Source organism: Hipposideros armiger, unplaced genomic scaffold (genome assembly GCF_001890085.2).
Source record: "Hipposideros armiger isolate ML-2016 unplaced genomic scaffold, ASM189008v1 scaffold_49, whole genome shotgun sequence".
Taxonomy (NCBI): Eukaryota; Metazoa; Chordata; class Mammalia; order Chiroptera; family Hipposideridae; genus Hipposideros; species Hipposideros armiger.
This window is the reverse complement of record NW_017731399.1, coordinates 3,829,640-3,845,128: the sequence shown is the minus strand read 5'-3', so window position 1 is coordinate 3,845,128 and position 15,489 is coordinate 3,829,640. Positions and strand designations below refer to the sequence as shown.

Here is a 15,489-nt window from a genome sequence, read left to right as displayed (position 1 = left end):
CATCTGGACAAGAAAATTCTAAGTTTATTTAGAAAAATTACTAAGTGAAGTTATTCCAAAGAATTCTGAAAAAAGAAAAATGAAGGGATACTAGTCCTACCTGATATGAAATTATAATGAACCTACACTAATTAAAATAGGACACCTGGAAGGGCCAGCCGAGTGGCTCAGTTGGTTAAGAGCTCGCTCAAGAGTTTGAGCTCTGAGCAACAGCGGTTCGAGTCCTGGCCCAAGCTGAGTAGCCGCTGAGCTGCCAACAGGTGGCAGGATGGCTCAGCAAAAAAAAAAAAAAAAATAGAGGACACCTGCACCATGAATAGGTGAGCAGTAGAAAATATTAGACTTTTTAAAAAGTTCCAATATATAATGGAATATAAGATAAAGGTAGTATAAAATCAGTAGGCTATAGATGGGTTATTTAGTAATTGGTGTTGGGATAATCAGGTTGCAGGGAAATGAACAAACACACATTGGTTTATAACTTTTAAGAGCAGTTTGGCATATCTGTTAAAATTTTAAGTGCATATGTCCTGAATGTAGTAATTTGTAGGAATAATCATTGTAGCATTGTCTCTAATAGCAAAATAATGGAGTCACTCTAAATGTCCATCAATAGAAAACTGGTTAAATAAATTAGGGTACATTTATTGAGTAAAGCCATTAAAAAGAATGAGGCAGCTCTGATATACTAATGTGGAAAGATCTCCGTTGACTGCTGTTAAGAGAAAAAAGCATGGTATAGAACAGTGTATATAATATGCTGTTATTTATATCTAATAAAGTGTATATGATAGGTATAGACAATCGCTGGAAGGATACACATGGAATTAATCATAGTACTTTCCTTTGGAGAGGGGTACTGTGGGACAAGGTGGGGAGAAAAAACTTTTCACATGTATTGGGAATTTTATATTTTATACATGTATTACCTAGCCAAAGATTAATAATAATTTGGGGTTTTCGTTTTTTTGAGTGCTAGGATATCTGAAATGCTTAATACAAATAGCTACATTGTCTAGAAATGTCAACATTTATTTTGAGATTTCAAAATGGAAAAATTGTTTTTCTGGATAGTCTCGGCACACAAAGTTTGTGCTTAAATGAGTGATTGCTTTCTCTTCAATTATGCAAAGGCATCTTCTATACTTGCAATCTCTTTATTTTTAGATGGTGGAATTTTATCCCCCAAAGTTAAAATAGTGTTTTGTTCCTTACAAAAACGACTAAACGTTATTGCAGACAGAGACAAGAGACATGAGAGAGAGAGAGAGAGAGAGAGAGAGAGAGAGAGAGAGAGAGAGAAGGAAACATTTCACAAGATTATAAAGAAAAAGAAAAAAGTGAAAAAATGACCAGACTCCCATCATCTATCTGAATATAAGTCCTGCATCTTTTCAGGAGTTACTATATCGATATATTGCACTCACTACTCACACATTATTTCATAAATGAGATCATTTTTTTTTTCAGGCAACAGTGTGTCATGTCTATATTCCACATTTGTGTATGTATATACAAAATACACACTTTTTTAAAAAATTATTTTTTATTGTGAAATACACATTTTTTAGAATTAGTTTCAGCTATACAGCACAGTGCAATAGTTATACTTTTTACCCCTCGAGGTGACAACCCCCCTCCCCCAATCCGCCGCCCCACTTCCCCCCCAATATCATACATATCTATTACAATTCCCTTGACTCTACTCCCACACTATATACTCCATGTCCCTGACTATATATATATTCAATTATAGTTGACATACAATATTATGCAACATCAGCTTGAGGTGTACAGTGCAGTGATCAAGCCTCTACCCCCTCCATGATGCGGTCTCCCTAGCAAGACATGTGACCACCTGACACCCTACAAAATATTTACATTATTATATTCCTCGAACTCTCTTTCATGTCCCTGTGGCAATATTGTAGTTACATCAAAATACACACGTTTTTTTGATGGCTGCACTAAATTTCATTTTAGGAAAATAATATACATTCTGGCTATAAATTTTATTGCACATGTTTAATTTTTTATATTTCAGTTATTTTAAATGAGGGTTTCCCAAAGCACAGAATGGTATTTTAGGTGGTCTATAGCCTTTTTTCGTTTTTGTACTTGTACTTATTTTTACAACTATGGTCTGTGATACCAGTTTCCCATTTATATGAATTATACAGTTTTCTGTTAAAATAAGCTCAACTTGAGGGAAAAAGTTAAAGAGAAGTGTTAAATAATAGCATTGTTGATATAGATATGGTAAAAATATGAAGGTGTAGGATATGAATATCTAATGTTTGGGAACATAGTTCTAAACAATGTTTTGATGAAACTTGTACATAAATCTTTTTACATCTCTATGTAATTATTTTCAGGGAAGTGTTTAAAACCTATAACGTTGCCATGGACTACATTACTGTTGCGCTCCTGATCTGGAATTTTGGTGTGGTGGGAATGATTGCCATTCATTGGAAAGGTCCACTGCGACTCCAGCAGGCATATCTCATTATGATCAGTGCCCTCATGGCCCTGGTGTTTATCAAGTACCTCCCAGAGTGGACTGCATGGCTCATCTTGGCTGTGATTTCAGTATATGGTAAAACCCAAGACTGACGTTGTGTTTGTTACAGAAATACCTCACTGGTGTGTTTTCCTTCCTCTTCCAGTTATCTTGACTTATGAAAATGATAATGGTTATACCCCATAAGTCTTCAGTAAATAATTAATTAGCTATGGTATCTTTTTCATATAAAGGTTTTTATGTTTTTGAGGTTAAGTTCTTTAAAAATGTGTTATTACTGTCCCCAGTTTTACTCAGTGACAGATTAGTGGAAGAATCCATAGACTTCTTTCTGGTCAGAAGACTTAGAGTCAAATCCCATTCCTATCACTGACAGCCTTAGGACTTTAGGAAAGTTACTCAGGTTCTTTGAACTTCAGTTTCCTCATTTGAATAATGAGAACAATGCTTCCTAAAGTTGTACAAGTTCAGAATGTATGGTGAAAAATGATAGCAAAGTGCTTAATACATATAAAATGCTCAATTAGGTTACCTACTTTTTATAAGGCAACTTGGGTAGAATTACTCTTTCAAAAAGAAAACTTATTTGGGCAGTGTGAAATTCAAATTCATTAACCAGTGTTCCATGGGTCCTGAACAGTCAGAATGTACCCTAGCCATGAATAACCAAGGCAGCTGAACAGGTGTGTGCTCTGTGGCTGTTGCCCTGCATGGACGCCAAAAGAGAGCCATTTTCAGAGGTCAGCGTGTGGTTTCTATATTATAAGTAGGCAGTGTTCTTTTATCCCTATACAAATGCTTGTTGAAATGTCAGGTGACCTATAATAGGAAACTCATCATCCCCACTTGATTGACAAAGAAAAAGTCTGTGGAAATAGAATTGTATTGTTCCGTTCTATATAGAACTATAGAAGTCATTACTCTCTATGCCTGACTTTCATAATGACTTTAGGTTATTTATTTATTTTTTAAAGATTTTATTGGGGAATTGGGGGAGGGGAACACACAAGTTGCTGTCCTTTGGTTCTTCAGTCTAGTTGTGGAGGATGTCGCTTCACTGGCCCATGTTGGTATTATCATTCAACTCTACCTGGCTGAGGCAGTCAATTGCCAGCCATGGGCCACCCGCTCACAGCGACTCACAGCAGCTCTCACCTGCTGCTGGCTACTCACGCTGGCTGCTGGCGACTGATGGCAGCCCAGCTCCAAGTCAAGCCATTGTTCACAATCTTAGCTGTAGAGGGCGCAGCGTCACTGGCCCATGTGGGATCTGAACCGGCGGCCCTGTTGTTGATAGCTCGTGCTCTTACCAACTGAGCTATCCAGCTGCCCTGATTCCATTTTTTATATATATTAAAAAAAAATGCTAGTTCTGGGGACAGACTGCCTGGGTTCAAATCCAGGCTCTTCTGCTTTTGTCACTCATTGGCTTTGTGACCACAGACACATTATTCAACCCCTAAGTCTTAGTTATTGTGAAGGTTAAATTGAACAATACATATAACACTTAAAACAGTATATCAATAAATATTAGCTGTTATTTTTTTTACTATATAATACTGTGAAGTAAGCAAGGCGGTTATCCTTGTTTTACTGCTAAGAAACCTGATGTATATAGAGGTAAAGTATTTGCACAAGGTTTCACTATGATGTAGAATTGGAATCCCAAGTCCAATATTCTTTCTACTACATTATGCTATTTCTTCTATCAATTCTCAGTTTCTTCCAAACATGATACAAATAATTACCTCTTCAGAGCTTTGAGTTCCTTTAAAATAAAAGACTTTCGTATCCAATTTTTTGAGTAATGATTCTCAACTTCATTTTTACAAGGTCTCAAGATATTTTAATTTGTCACAAAGGTTCTAAACAAAATTAAATTCACATTAATCGCTCTAGAAATAAGGGAGTTTATTATTTAGCAATTCTATAAGGGGGAGTGTGTCATAAAACCAAGATAGTTACAGGACATGGCAGCTTCAAACAGGTTGAAAATCTCATTGTTTTGGAGCACAGCAAATTTCCATTTTCTTATCTAAAACAAATCAAATTGAAAGCAGTGAGGGTAGCAATTTCTGTGTGTCTATTATTTAGTAGTAATAGTATACAAGAAGACATCACCACTTGGCAGGCATAAGGTTTTTTACTTAAATGCATCTGAATGATAGTAATGTCAACATAAACTATCAAGTCTTTTTTTTTTAATTATCTTGAACTCTTTTTTTTTATTATTAGTTTCAGGTGTATCAAGTCTTTAAAAAAATTTAGCTATACCTGTTCTATATTTTTAAATGTTTGAAATTATTTTCTATATTTCTATTTGTGAATTTTTATGACACAGAAAACATAAGAAAAACTACAATTGATGGAATGAGATGGTGGTAAAATTAAGAATAATTGAGGCATATTGCTTCCTCTCTGAGTCACTGTTTTTGTAAAATAAACCATTTTTCAGCACCACATGTATTATAGGACCTGAATATTTGTGAAGTGCTTTTGACAGAACTAAAGAAATATCCAATTATGTGATAACTTTTGTGTAATAAAAATGTATTTAAAGTTAAAAACCACTAAATTTTCTCATGGAAAAGTTTATTAGTTATTATGTTTTGTTTAAATTTACGGCCCTCTTATTTCAAATACCCCTAAGTAGTTACTATTTTTTAAAAAGAGAGGGGATGAATCTCTTCTCTTTATATTTTGAAAAGTTCAATCAAATCCCCTCTATTAAATTCCTCTTAAAGCCTCTATTTGTGGCTCATAGATATTGGGTTGATAATGACTTGTTCTTGGTTCTACTTATTGGAAATTGACAACTGTTCTAAAATAGTTCTGTCTTGTCATTATCTCTGCCTCTTGGCTTCAAACTGAGAAGACTTATTCATAGAACCCAATGATGATACATTAAACTAACCAAATAGCATCAAAACCAAAATGAAATTTGCCCAGATCTTCTGCATGCTTTATGTATTTTTTGAGGTTGTTGTGTCCCCCATCAGTTTGCCTGCTGTTTATTTCATACTCTTTCAACATCCTTTTGTGTAAAAAAAAAAAAGTCAACCTTTTCCATTAGTTAATTCCTCCCTATAACACAGCCTTTTACAAATTTAGCCAATACATTTTTTCAGATTTTTCTGTTTTTCTTTTTCTAGATTTAGTGGCTGTTTTGTGTCCCAAAGGCCCACTTCGTATGCTGGTTGAAACAGCTCAGGAGAGAAATGAAACTCTCTTTCCAGCTCTCATTTACTCCTGTAAGTATGTTGGAATGATGTTAAATTAGTAAACAGCTTAGAATTTATAGGAGTTCAAACATGTGTAGCTATAGTCATTATCATGGTGCTTTTTCTCATCTTAAATGTATTAATGGCACTTCTGCAAATCTCTGTTTCCCTGCAAATTGTCTTCTATGTGATGTTGGTTTAAGAGAGCAAGAAGAAATATTTAGAGATTGGGGAGCAGTTATGCTCATTTAACATCTTAATTGTCAAGTGTTATTGAGTACTTGTTATATACATATATTGCAGGTGAAGCTTGCCCGTGCTTATGAAAGAATTGGACTGTTCCCTCAGAATGTTTGCCCTTTTTTTTTTGGTTTATAGGAATACTCTTCCTAATTATTCAGTAAATATTTATTGGGCACTGACCTAATCTGCTCCCACAGAGCACTATGGAGGACATAAAGATGATTATGCTACTCAGAGCTCGTTTGCTTACAATTTAGAAGTAAGATGAGACAAGTATATGAACAAGCAACATCCGAGACAGAATGTTATCAGATTCAGAAGAGACACGATCAAAGTGTAGAGAGTTCAAAAGAGGGAAACTCTGGCTGGGGAATCAGGGAAGGCCTCGTGGAAGAGACAGCATTTGGATTGAACCTTTTAAGATGAGTAGGATTTCAGCAAGTACATATGGGAGTTGATTCCAAAAATAGGCTTGTCACAAAGAATGGCTTGGAGATGAAAGTGTGGGGCCTCTTATCAGATTTCATGCATTCAGTTTGACTAGAATATGGATCACAAAATGGGGAGAGGACCAGGAAGCATTTGGAAAGGCAGATTAGGGTAAGATCAAAAATAGCTTTGAGTGACTGGTGTAGATCTCTGTACGCTTTTCATGATCGCTGGGGAAGCACAGGATGCTCTTGAGCAGAAGAATAAAAACCAAGAACAAAGGAGAATATGTGACAGAGACCAGATGTGATCCACAAGCCCAGAATGTTTGCTGTCTGGCCCTTTACAGAAAAAGTTTGCTGACCCCTGATTAAAACAAAAGGGTTGGTAGCAATACAATGCTTGCCTGAAGAAAGAAAATCAGATAAACAACTGCTGACTTTATTGACAAGAAGGCTCCAGAAATTCTAAGCCTTGTATGTGGTGGTTGCCCTTCTGTTTCTCTTATTTGGGTTTGGATTTAGTTGAACAGTGTATTGCCTGCCTGGCTTATGTTGACTTTGATCAGTTAGTTGGGTTATCATATAATGAAACTTGTTTGTTTGACCTCAAAATTACAAAGCCATGATGAATGAATAAGTATACCAACTATAGAATTTTCAGCCTTTTTGGTCATGTATTTCTTTAATAAGTTATTCAAGAAGCCTAAGAGTATTATGACCATGGGTATAATTATAAAACCAGTGATAAAAAGCCAGAGAGACATAGATGCCAAGTATCTTGTTTAAACTTGCTTACTATGGACTCAGGTTGCTGCTAGAATTTGGTTCCTGCTGTAGCCCTGTATGGCACATGATTATATGTATTTTTATGTCATTTAATTGGTGTATTTTCAGGATAAATTCCCAAAAGTGGTATTCCTGGGTCGAAGAGTTAATGCACATGTAGTTCTGTGAGATGTTACCAAGTTCCCTCCAATTGGGGTTATACCATTTTTAATTCCAGCTGCAATATATGAGAAGCACCATATTAAAGTATTCATATTGTTTCTTAACTAAAAGGTGATAAAGGTGTGTGTGTATACCTAGATCCATCAATTGATCGATTGATCTATCTATCTATCTATCTATCTATCTATCTGTATTTTGTGTGTATATGTGTGGAAGGGACATAGAAGAGGCCAATTGACTCTCCCCTTTATGTTTATTGCTTTTAACCTTTTTATCTTATTCCCTATGTATAATACAGTTTAGCGTTATTGAAAATCCCAGAAGTGAGACATAATATGAAGGAAATGTATTCCACGCATTTTTAGAGTTACAATAATCATCTGATGCTTTTGTGAGCCCTAGTTTTTCCTCTAATTTAGTTCCAAGAAGTAATTTTCATCAGTGAATTCACACTATTTTAGGATATTTAAATAGTCCAGCTATTGTCTCAAATAGTCCAGCTATTGCTGGCCTGAACAGTTTTCCTTTTGGTTACTTTTCACAGACTGTAAATGATGATGGACAGTTTTACAATAGCAGCTGCAATTTGAAAGCTACAGTAAACAGTTTCAGAATGTTTTTTTAATGCCCAAATCAAAGAGAACTTTTTGTGGTTTTTAATATGCATTTACTTTTGATTGTTAAGGATTCTTAAGGCAACACTAAGAAGATTGGTGATTTGTGTGGAGAACTAATGGCCTGTTATCTATTTGTGCATTTTCCTTTTGTGTTTACAGTTTTTACCTTGACTTTTGTCTTTCTCAACAGCAACAATGGTGTGGTTGGTGAATATGGCAAAAGGAGACCCAGAAGCCCAGAGGAAGGTCCCCCGAAGCTCCAATTATAATGTACAGAGTAGGTGACTTTTATTTGGTAATTTCCTGGTTTTCAGGATCATTGTCATTTTAGAGGCTAGCAGTGAGTTATGAAGCAATGATTTGATCATAGATTCCTTTGAGAATCTCCTAAAAGTTGTGGTAATAACCTAAATATGTAAGGAGTTCCGATGTTACAGTACAGCCAAGGAACCCTAGATGAAGAATTCCTGCCCTTAAATACCATTAATACAAGTATGGAAAGATTTAAGTTGAGGCTATGATTTTTATTTATTTATTTTTTTTAGCTGAGCCATCCTGCCACCTGTTGGCAGCTCAGCGGCAGCTCAGCTCGGGCCGTGAATCGAACCAGCGACCCTGTTGCTCAGAGCTCAAACTCTTGAGCGAGCTCTTAACCAACTGAACCACTCGGCCAGCCCGAGGCTATGATTTTTAAAAGAAAAAATAAGCTCTTTCTCCAAACATGTTAAAAATGAGAACCTCTTATCTGACATGGCCAGAGTAAGTTAAATAGAATTTTATTTGCAATGTGGTAATGTTTATACTGAGAAGATGAAAAATATTCCAGGCAGACATGGCTTTTTGGAGGAGGATAATAATGATGACCTAGGATAGGAGATAGGAAGGCCCACTCGTGGGTACCACAGAAGATGTTAAGGAGAACACAAGTTAGGAGCTGTTATTAGAAAGAGTTGAATAATAAAACAAAATCAGTACCGTATTTGCCGGCGTATAAGACGATTTTTTGGCCCTGAAAAATATGCCTCCAAGTGGGGGGTCGTCTTATACGCCAGGTACACTTCAGATAGACTGCCCATAGTGCTTGCCCCGTGCCATAGTGGCCTCCCGATGCCCGCCCACTTCATTCCACATACCGTTCAGGCATCAGCAGCGCTGCTGGGTGTATGCTCGGCTGTTATGCGATTTTGCTGTTATGCGATTTTACCACACTCGCAAAATCTACGGTACCAGTCTATAGAGTGTGTTTTCTTTAGTGAATTACCGGTATGTTTACCGGTAATAAACTTGCACTGTTTTATGTATATGTTTGATTACATACAGCCTTGTGACAGTTTTCCTGCATGTCATAAGCATTTGAATATAAATTAAAATGTTGAAATCAAATCTGATATTGTTTTACCTTTTATTTGGTGTGTGGAAGGTGTGCGGAAGAGGGGGTAGTCTTATACGGCGAGTATATAACAAACTCTGTATTTTGAGTGGAAATGTTAGGGGGTCGTCTTATACGCCCAGTCGTCTTATACGCCGGCAAATACGGTGGTTAAGAAGAAAGGAAACTTTTAAAAGAAAAACAAGAGGCTAACCTTATGAGGAAGCTGAAAAATAGGCAGAATAAAGGTTGGTGAGAGAAAAGAGCCTTAAATAAGTTGCTGTTTTTCAGGAAAGGAAGAGTTTGGGTTTTATAGAGCCAAGAAAACTGGTTTAGCATTTGGGTAACTGTGATGAGGACACTTTCACCTGAGAGTCCCTTTATGGGACCCAAAGGTATCAGGCCTATTCTGCATGAGCAAGGCAGCAGAACAAGGTGACATTATACCAGTAGTAGACCTGGTAGAGAAGTAGGAAATACAATATATTGGAACAACTGCTACAAGTCTGGTTATCGTGTTAACCTGTGATAAGCTAAAGAAAATTGCTGTTTTTATTTATAAACCTTATGCTTATGATTTCATAAACTCCAAACCAGGGAGTATTTCAGGAGACCTGGTTAAGAAAAAGAATAAAATTACAAATACAGAATTGCAAGAACCCTTCCCAGAGAAAGCCCATGCAAGTGAGAGGCCTAAAGTGTACAAGCTGTATTCATGGTAAATTAACCTCCGCTATAAACATGTATCACTGTTATAAAAAAAATAAAGGAGGGGAAAAACATTATCAACTTACATATTTTAATTATTTTTGATATGTGGAAGGTTCGCAAGACTATCATGTTATGCTCATAATTTTCAGTCAGACTGACTCATTATAACAAAACGAGTAGCCCATACAAAATGCATCCCTCCTTTCTCTTCCCTCCTCCCCCCAGTCATGGTCTACTTTTGTTACTTAGTCACTAAAGCCAGTGGTGAGTGCCATCAGTTAGGAAGCTTTCAGCTGCAAACATAAAAAAACAAAGAAGAAATGTGTTCTCTCACATGACTAGAATCCTGAGGTGTAGACATTTGTAGGGCTGGTTAATTTTGTGGCTCATTGGTGTTATCAAGGGCCCAGGTTCTTTCCATCTTCCTGCTCTACCATCCTTCGGTATAGGCTTGGTCCTCAGCCCACAAGTGCAGTTCCAGACATCATGTCCAGATAAGACAACATCCAGGGGAAGAAAGGGATGGTTTGTATCTTCCTAAGTTTCTCTTAAAGTGTGAGAAAAAATTCCCCCCCAAATTCCCAGCAGACTTGCCTCATCACACATGACTAATAGCAAACCCACAGCCTTAGAACTTCCACTGGGGAGAGGAATGATGGAATTACCACGTTTGGCTTGGATTGACCAGAATTTACCACCAGAGTCCTGTGAGTGAGAGGTGGAAACCCAACAAATCAGAACTTGGCCCTCGGGAATAAGGGGGAGAAATGGCTGTTGGGTGAGCAGCCAGCAGACCTTCCTGCAGCCCGTGCTTCGTGGTTTAAGAGCCAGCTAACCTAGTAGCAGTGTTGATCAAGTAGTTACTGTTTCCATGTACTTAAAAGTATTAATAAAGGTTTCTAAATATTATAGCTGCATTTCCACTTTTTCTTGAAGGCACAGGGAATGAGCCACAAAACCCTGTGACAGAGAATGACGATGGCGGCTTCAGCGACGAGTGGGAAGCCCAGAGGGACAGTCGCCTAGGACCTCATCACTCTACGACTGAGTCACGAACTGCTGTACAGGGACTTCCGAGCGGCGTTGTAGCCAGTGAGGACCCAGAGGAAAGTATGTGCATTTCTATAGTTGAAAAGTTATGGATTCCTTTAGGTACTCCATAATCAAACTCTCCCCAAATAAAATGAATCGAGAGTGTTACAGTCTTAATTCTAAATAACACTACAGCTTTTAGTGGGAAATACCTATAGTTGGTACTTTTCTCATAGTTATATTTGTTAATGGGTCAAATTCTGCCCCTCAGATTTTTGAAATTGACCCTTTAGAGCCTGATCTCTGGGATTTGTTTTACAAGGGAAAAGATTTCTTTGAAATTATTATTATTCCAGTGAGACTTAATGGCTGCAGTATATTTGTGTACAAAATTTCATTAATATACTTTATGCTTTGCTGTACAGAGACCTATGGATTTGAATGTTTCAGCCTTTCACATAGTTACTCCGTTTGTTGGCAAGCACTATATTTTATTTTAAAGAAATCAAAGGGATTTAGGTTATGGACAGAAATGTAAGAGTTTGTTCAGCGTCTAAGATGTGTTGTCACTTGGATAGATTTAGGTTAGCAGTTGGGGCTTCTTAGGAACATTAGCCAGCAGAGTCACTTGGTTAGGGCTTAGTCTTAGAGATGTACTTTATTGAGTAAGAGATTAGCACATTTTCCAACTAAATTATCGTCAGTTTTTTCATTTTCACAAAAGTGAAACTCTTGATTAAAACATAGCGAAAATATTAGTTTTAAAGAAACAAACACCTGGATTCCTTAGCTTCTTTAACTAATCACTATTTATTATGACCTTGACATTATACTTCATCTTGAAGAGAACACTTCTTACGGATCATCCTTACTCTTTTAACTGGGTCAGAACCTGGGCATATCCATGACTTTGGTACTTGGCTGGGTTTTCCAGATCTTAGAGCCAGCTGCAGCCTGTGACTTTCACACTCCTGGAAAACTCAAGTGCCTCATCTTATAGCCAGGCCTGAGCTTGCCTTTGCGGGTAATTTTTCTCTGCAAAGTCACCACTGTAACTAGGTTGTCTCTCCTGTGCCTCTCCTCTTTTCTCAAACGTGCTGGAGCCAAAAGAAAGTGATACATCTGTTGCACACACCACCACATGAGTCTTTCCTGACTGCCTTTCCAACTTGAAGATTCTCTCTCCTGATCATCTCTTTCTGTCCTTCTCTTCATCTCTAACTTCTTTTTTCTTTTTTTAAGGAAAATCCAAGTATTACCCCTCGTAACTTCAGATTAATATTTTCTTTTTTTTTTTTTAAAGATTTTATTGGGGAATTAGGGGAGGGGAACAGCACTGGGGAATCGGGGAAGGGGAACAGGCAAGTTGCTGTTGGTTTGTTCTTCAGTCTAGTTGTGGAGGACGTTGCTTCACTGGCCCAAATTGGCACCATCATTGCGCTCTTCCCCTGCGAGGCGGATCAGTCGCCGGCCTCTGGACGGCTGCTCATGGCGGCTGCTGCCCGCTCATGCTGGCTGCTGGCTACACACAGTAGCTCATGGCAACCCACTGCAGCAGGGGCTGCAGCCTACGCCATCGCCGGCGACTCACGGCAGCCCAGCTCCAGATTGAGCTGTTGTTCAGCATATTAGCTGTAGAGGGCAGTGTCACTGGCCCTCATATGTGGGATCCGAACCAGGGCCCTCTGGCATCCCAAGCCAGTTCTTAATCAACGCGCCACTCGGCCAGCCCAGATTAATATTTTCTTTATCTGGGACCAATATAAACTAATAACATTCTTTCATCATCTTAGCATCTACCACCACATACCACCATCTCTGATTGATATTAGGGTTTTAAACCAGACTTACGGTAACTTATAAAAAAGTCTCCATTTACACTAAAATTTGATTTCTAAAAAGCACGTGTCTTCCAGAACACCTTTTAAAAATCAACATTTAATCAGAAAACTGAACAGTTTTTAAATAGAAATGTATATCATTTTATTCAATGTGAAGGCAGTTGGTCTTCTAGAGAATTTCAAAATATATTTCCCTGAGGTATCATACCCCTAACAGACTCATCCTGCATGTACTACTGATAGACTTAACATTTATGTAAAGGAGTGAAATTAACCTGTTGTTTCCAGGAATGGGAATTTGACTCATAGAGTTTCTTTTTCTATAACCTCAAGGAAGGAGAGAGAGATGGATTTTGCTATTTTTTTTCCAAGTGGAGGAAGAGATTTTAGTAGTATAAAGGTAAACAGTAAGTTTCAGGCAGTTTTAATATGTCTATATTTATTAAAACGATAATAAGAAATTTTCATTTTTTATTATTATACTTAAGCTAGGTACATATTATACTGTTAGAAATCATGTAGAGAAATATTACAATTAAAGTGGCTGTTCACTATTATTTAGTGAATGGGCTTTACTATGTCTTGTGTTGGGTAGACCAGCAAATGCCCCTTTTAATATTAAAAGAATACCATAATTGCTTAATTATTTTTCAGAGTTGGCAAAAACAAAACAAAAAACGATAGGCCTAACTACCATTAGCAAATAGCAATAAAATACTAGCAGCGAATCTCAGCATCAACATTTGGCATTAGGATACTGTTTACTCATTATGTCTAATTTAAGCAGTTACCATTACTGTGACTTTAGTTGTTTGGCCATTGCATATTTTGTTTAAATCAAAAGGAGCTGTTTAAAGAAAACAAATTCCGAGCAATGTGATTTTTTCTTAGGTTTTATATACTGATTCAATTTCTTCTGGTTATAGGTGAATAAAACTTACCACTTTGGTAAGTGCCTAAAGAAAAAAATTGATGGTTATTTGTTTCCTTACTCTATTTTAATTTTGCTAATAAAATATATCTACATTTCTCTCTCCATTAAAATGAATTCTGTGAATTATAACTAGAGCATTTTCCATAATATTGCTATCATTTAAATGAACATAAGCCTTTAAATGAAAAAAATATGAGGCCATAATTTTAAGCTTGATTTCACACATAATTTTTGTTTATTTTTTGATAACTTCGTTGTGCTTATTGGCCATTTGTATGTTTTCTTTGGAGAACTATCCAAATCCTTTTCCCATTTTTTTAATTGCTTTTTTAAATTATTGAGTTGTAATAGTTCTTTATACATTCTGGATACAAGTTCCTTATTAGATAAATGCAAAAATTTTCTCTTGGATTCTTTTTAAAAATTTATTTCTATAGCGTTTTTTTTTGTTTCCTGAAGAAATTAGTTTCTTACAGTATTTAACATTTGGAATCAAAAGTCTTTCTAAGGTTATCATTTGTTTAGCCTGTGTATGTGCCAAGAACTTTTCCTTATTCTTTTTCTTTTTTTTAGCTGAGCCATCAGCTCAGCAGCAGCTCAGCTCGGGCCGGGAATCAAACTGGCTACCCTGTTGCTCAGAGCTCACACTCTTGAGCAAGCTCTTAACCACTGAGCCACTGGGCCGGCCCTTCTCTATTCTTTTTAATTCTGATGCACTATGAGATAGCTCTGTAATCCCCATTTTAGAGCTGAGGAATTTGAGGATTAAAGAAGTTAATCACCTTGCTCTAGATCACACAAGTACTTAAATGGTAGAGCAGCCCTGTCACTGGTGAGTGTATTCATCAGTCTGGGAAGGTTAACAAGCCCTGTAATTCATAACATCAGATTTCACAGGTTATACATATGTTTATCTTTTCCACTAAGGAAGACTTTGCTCTGGCTTCCATGATTTAAGAAGAACAGTGGTTTCTCAGTAAGATCTTATTAACCAGCACTCTGCTTTTTTCTCACCCACATGTAAAGTAGACTATACTTCTCAGGTCCCTCAGCCCCTATCTTCTGGAAATGGTTTCTGTAACCCAGGCAACAAAACTTTTAAGACCAGGATCAAATTCAGTAGGAAATACTTATTTAACAACCAAAAAGATGAAAGCCAATTATAACACTTAACAGGTTAATATTGGACCCTAAGTCAAATCATATCTTTTGATATCTATAGTGTTTGCTTGATGGTTTATCTTTTTGAGAAGAACTCATCAGGTTAAAATTGTTAGGCAACAGAAAACCAAGGGCCTTTGCATTTCTGTATAATTTTTAGGATCTACTTGTCAATTTCTACAATACCCCAAGCAGTTTTGAAAGAGGAGAAAAAAGTTGGTGGACTTAACATTACCTGATTTCAAAACTTACCCTAAAGCCATTGTAATCAGGAGAGGCAGAAGGACAGGCATGTACATCAATGGTACAGAATTGAGAGTCTACAGTAAACCCTTATATTTACGGTCAGTGATTTTTTACAAAGCTGCTAAAATAATTCAGTGGAAAAAGGATATAATCTTTTCAACAAATGGTACTGGGACAATTGGATATCTATATGCAAAAGAATAAATGGAGGGGC

The 15,489-nt window shown here is 36.9% G+C and overlaps 1 protein-coding gene across 2 annotated transcripts in view; it reads left to right on the top strand.

The window, feature by feature from the left end:
* Window positions 1-15,489, top strand: part of PSEN1 (presenilin 1) — a 77,400-nt gene that overhangs the window by 53,505 nt on the left and 8,406 nt on the right. For both annotated transcript variants that reach the window (XM_019640425.1, XM_019640424.1), the window contains exons 7-10: window positions 2,376-2,596; window positions 5,674-5,772; window positions 8,172-8,258; window positions 10,998-11,171. In XM_019640425.1, coding sequence (XP_019495970.1) covers window positions 2,376-2,596; window positions 5,674-5,772; window positions 8,172-8,258; window positions 10,998-11,171 — 581 coding nt within the window. The remainder of the gene's footprint in view (window positions 1-2,375; window positions 2,597-5,673; window positions 5,773-8,171; window positions 8,259-10,997; window positions 11,172-15,489) is intronic.